Source organism: Chenopodium quinoa, unplaced genomic scaffold (assembly GCF_001683475.1).
Source record: "Chenopodium quinoa cultivar QQ74 unplaced genomic scaffold, ASM168347v1, whole genome shotgun sequence".
NCBI classification, from domain to species: domain Eukaryota; kingdom Viridiplantae; phylum Streptophyta; class Magnoliopsida; order Caryophyllales; family Amaranthaceae; genus Chenopodium; species Chenopodium quinoa.
Window position 1 is genome coordinate 657,518 of NW_018744502.1, and position 3,348 is coordinate 660,865.

At 39.7% G+C, this 3,348-nt stretch overlaps 1 protein-coding gene across 1 annotated transcript; it reads left to right on the top strand.

Moving 5' to 3' along the window:
• Positions 1-2,179: 2,179 nt before the first annotated feature.
• Positions 2,180-3,040, top strand: LOC110698145. Its single transcript, XM_021875554.1, has one exon. It carries the CDS (start codon positions 2,180-2,182, stop codon positions 3,038-3,040), a length of 861 nt encoding a protein of 286 aa, XP_021731246.1.
• Positions 3,041-3,348: the final 308 nt, after the last annotated feature.

The following is a 3,348-nucleotide window of genomic DNA, read 5'->3' on the forward strand; positions in this document are numbered from 1 at the left end:
ATCCAACAGAAGCCCGTTTGAATAAGTGATGGGCCAGCAACCTCTCCTACCTCACACCATAACAACATCCGAAGATGGGAGAAGCCGCGAAGCACGGGAGTTTAAGCGAGAGTGGCAACAAAACATGGAAGTTGCTCGCGCTTATTTGGAGTGGGTAGCGAGGAGAATGAAGAAGTGGGCCGACCAGAACAGAAGGCCGTTGGAATATGATGTAGGGGACATGGTTATGGTGAAAGTCTTGCCAGAACAGCTCAAGTTCCTTAGAGGAAGAAATCGCAGGTTAATTAGAAAATATGAAGGCCCCATCCGCATCACTAAAAGGATTAGGAAGAATGCTTACAAGGTTGAGCCTCCTACGTGGATGAAGATACACCTCATCTTCCATGTTAGCCGCCTCAAACCTTATCATCCAGATCTAGAAGACAACAACCGCAACATTAGCAACCGCGCCAACATCAGAACTAGGACGAGAACTACACCTGCAACAGAAGACTGAAGATGCTATTTCTTTTCCTTTAAGTGTATGTTTTGTTTTGTAAGTAGACGAGGTCGTCGACAGCTTAAGTGGGGGAGGATGTTAGATTCCGCCTCTTTCTCTATGTATCCCCCTTCCTTTTCCCTTGTATTTTCCTTATGTATTGTCTATTAAATCTTTCTTTATGCTTTCTAGGCTCTAGGCAGAATTATTGTGTTACTTTAGTTTCAGTGTTCACTAGTAAGTCTCTATGTAAACAATATAAATCTCATTAGGGAGCGAATGGTTGAATGAATCAAAGCTCCCTACCCCGCTGCATATTGCTTTAAGACTTGTGTGTTGATTTAAGCCTTTATAGATATTGTGCTTGCTTTATTTTAAAGCATCCCCTCCAAACAAAGAGAACCTCAAAAGACGCCTTCATTATCGTCGATCCCGCTTGTGCCCGCTTCGAAATATCGGCCGTCATAAGCCCCGACTCCACACTCGTTGTTGATGTGTGCTTCCTTGAGATACCTTTGGTACGTGTTCGTGTGTGTTTACGAACCCTTCCCGCTCTAGGCTTGCATCCTTGTTGCCAGAAGACAAGAGCGTCGCACAATCTTGGTCAGAACTCTCGGACCGTGACACGTGGCTGCTGTACTCCATCCCTTCAAGGCGCCAAAAACCCACCCAACTCCTGAAAACACCACAAACACCCAAGAACAATTGCATTTTGCAAAAAATAAAACATAATTTCCAAGGTGTTTAGGGGGTTTCGGCGCCGGGTAGGGGTAGTCGGATCTTAGGTTGGGTTTTCACGGTGGTTAGGGAGTTTTTTTTTGGTGGGGGTGGGGCTTTTAGGGCTGGGCTCAATGTTTTCGGGGTGGGTTAAGGGTTTTCCGGTGAGGCTAGGGGTTTCAAGGTGGGTGGGGGATGGCGGCAAGGGGGTGGTGTGGGGTGGTTGTAGTTTGGGGTAGTGCTATGATGGTGGACTAGTCGCCACAATTGGAAGAGAGAGACTTAGAAAAAATATTTAACCATTTTAGCTGGTTACATGTCAAAGGGATTGCTAGAAGAAGATAGGGGTCATAGGTGGGATTGTTTTGGCATAATCAAAAAGTGGGATTGTTTTTGGAAGACCCAACAAAGGTGAGATTATTAGTTTTCATTATTTCTATAGAAATTAATAAATAATTTTAGCTTGGCAAAAATAATATTAGTTCAGCAAAAATTATGTGAAATCCTTAGTAAAAAAATCCCAACTACAAAACGGGTATGTGTCAAAAAATTAGAATAAATGGGTATGTCAGAATGTCAATAAATCGTGTCTTTGTGTCAAATTCTTTCCGAGAGATATGTAGCCTCAAGTCATCACTATAAATTGCACCTTAAATTCATAATTACTTGTATTAAATAAATTCAAAGTCTTAAACAGTCAATTCTCAGCCAACCCAACAAACAACCCACACGGAGCTCCATATACAGCTGTAACAAACATTTGTTAATAATTTTATGGTATAAATTTTGCCAACAAAACAACTAAAACTATACTTAATCTAACCCACACTTAGCTGTTATGATCTCCTTTTTTTCCTCATTTTTATGTCCTTATATTATTTCTTATTTCTATAAATAACAACTTTACCTTCATCTAACCCTTAAACATTAAGATTTCTAATATCAACCTTTCTAAAAATAAACTCATAGAAAGAACTAACAAAAATGGCTAGCTCGAACCATACTCGATCAACTAGCTACCCACCCCAATCGAACCCAATCCTTCGAAAAGTCGAGGACGAGCTAACCAAGCTAAGGAAAGCCGAGGCAGAATCAACCTCTGTAACCGAAACAATTTGTATTGGCTTAACAGGGCTAGCTAAATTGTACAGATGTGTTGATGATGTGCTTAGTTTACCATTTCTTGCGCACCGTACACTCTCGCTTTTGCTCGCAAAACACGAAACACCGTTGATCGAGGGATCGTCGAGACTCCTTGAAATCTGCGGTGCTTCGAAAGAGTTGTTGTTGAAGTTATTAGAAGCTGTTCGAGTGTTTCGATGCTCGAACAGCGAGATGAATAATGTAGCAGAGTATTTTTGTTTGAGAAAAGAGATTGTGAAGACTTCGAAAGGGCTTGCCTTACAACTAAGGCAAGTCGAAGAGAGTCTAGTGTCGAGAAATGATGAGTTCAATGAGTCCGGTAATTTCGAGGTGATTCGAGTACTGAGATGTGTTAGTATTATAAATGTCTCAGTACTTGAGTCACTTCTACGATTCTTGTCGATGCCATTGATGTCAAAGTCGAAATCGAGTTCGTTTGGTTTGATTTCGAGGTTGGTGGTTAAGAAGAGTAAAGCAGTAATTAGTGAAGAAAAGTTGGCAAAAAATGGGAATGAGTTGAGCAATGTTGATGTTGTATTACATGCATTGGATGGAGGAGAGAATTTTGATTGTGATATTATTAAGAAGAAATTAGAGGTTTTGGAGGTTTCTTTGAGAGGGATTGAAGATGGTTTAAACAATATTTTGAAGCAATTAGCCAGAACTAGAGCTTCTCTAATGAAAATAGTTTGTGTTTGTTAGTTACAAGCAATTAGATTTTAGACTAATCTTAGGGTACTTTTTCATAATTTTTTTGGATATTTTAGGGTTCGTCTTAAATTACTTGTATAAACATATTTATTTTAGCTGATTAACAAATTGAATTTAATTAGATACTCCGTAGATTATACTTCTTATCATATTTTGAGTGCTATCTACTACACTCTTTGTCTCTTAGGGGGTGTTTGGTATCAAATTAATAAAGGTAACAGAATGGAAACAGATTAGGGTGGGAAAGGGTATTATTTAGTGTTACCCTTACTAGTTGTTTGGTATCACTAAGGAAACGT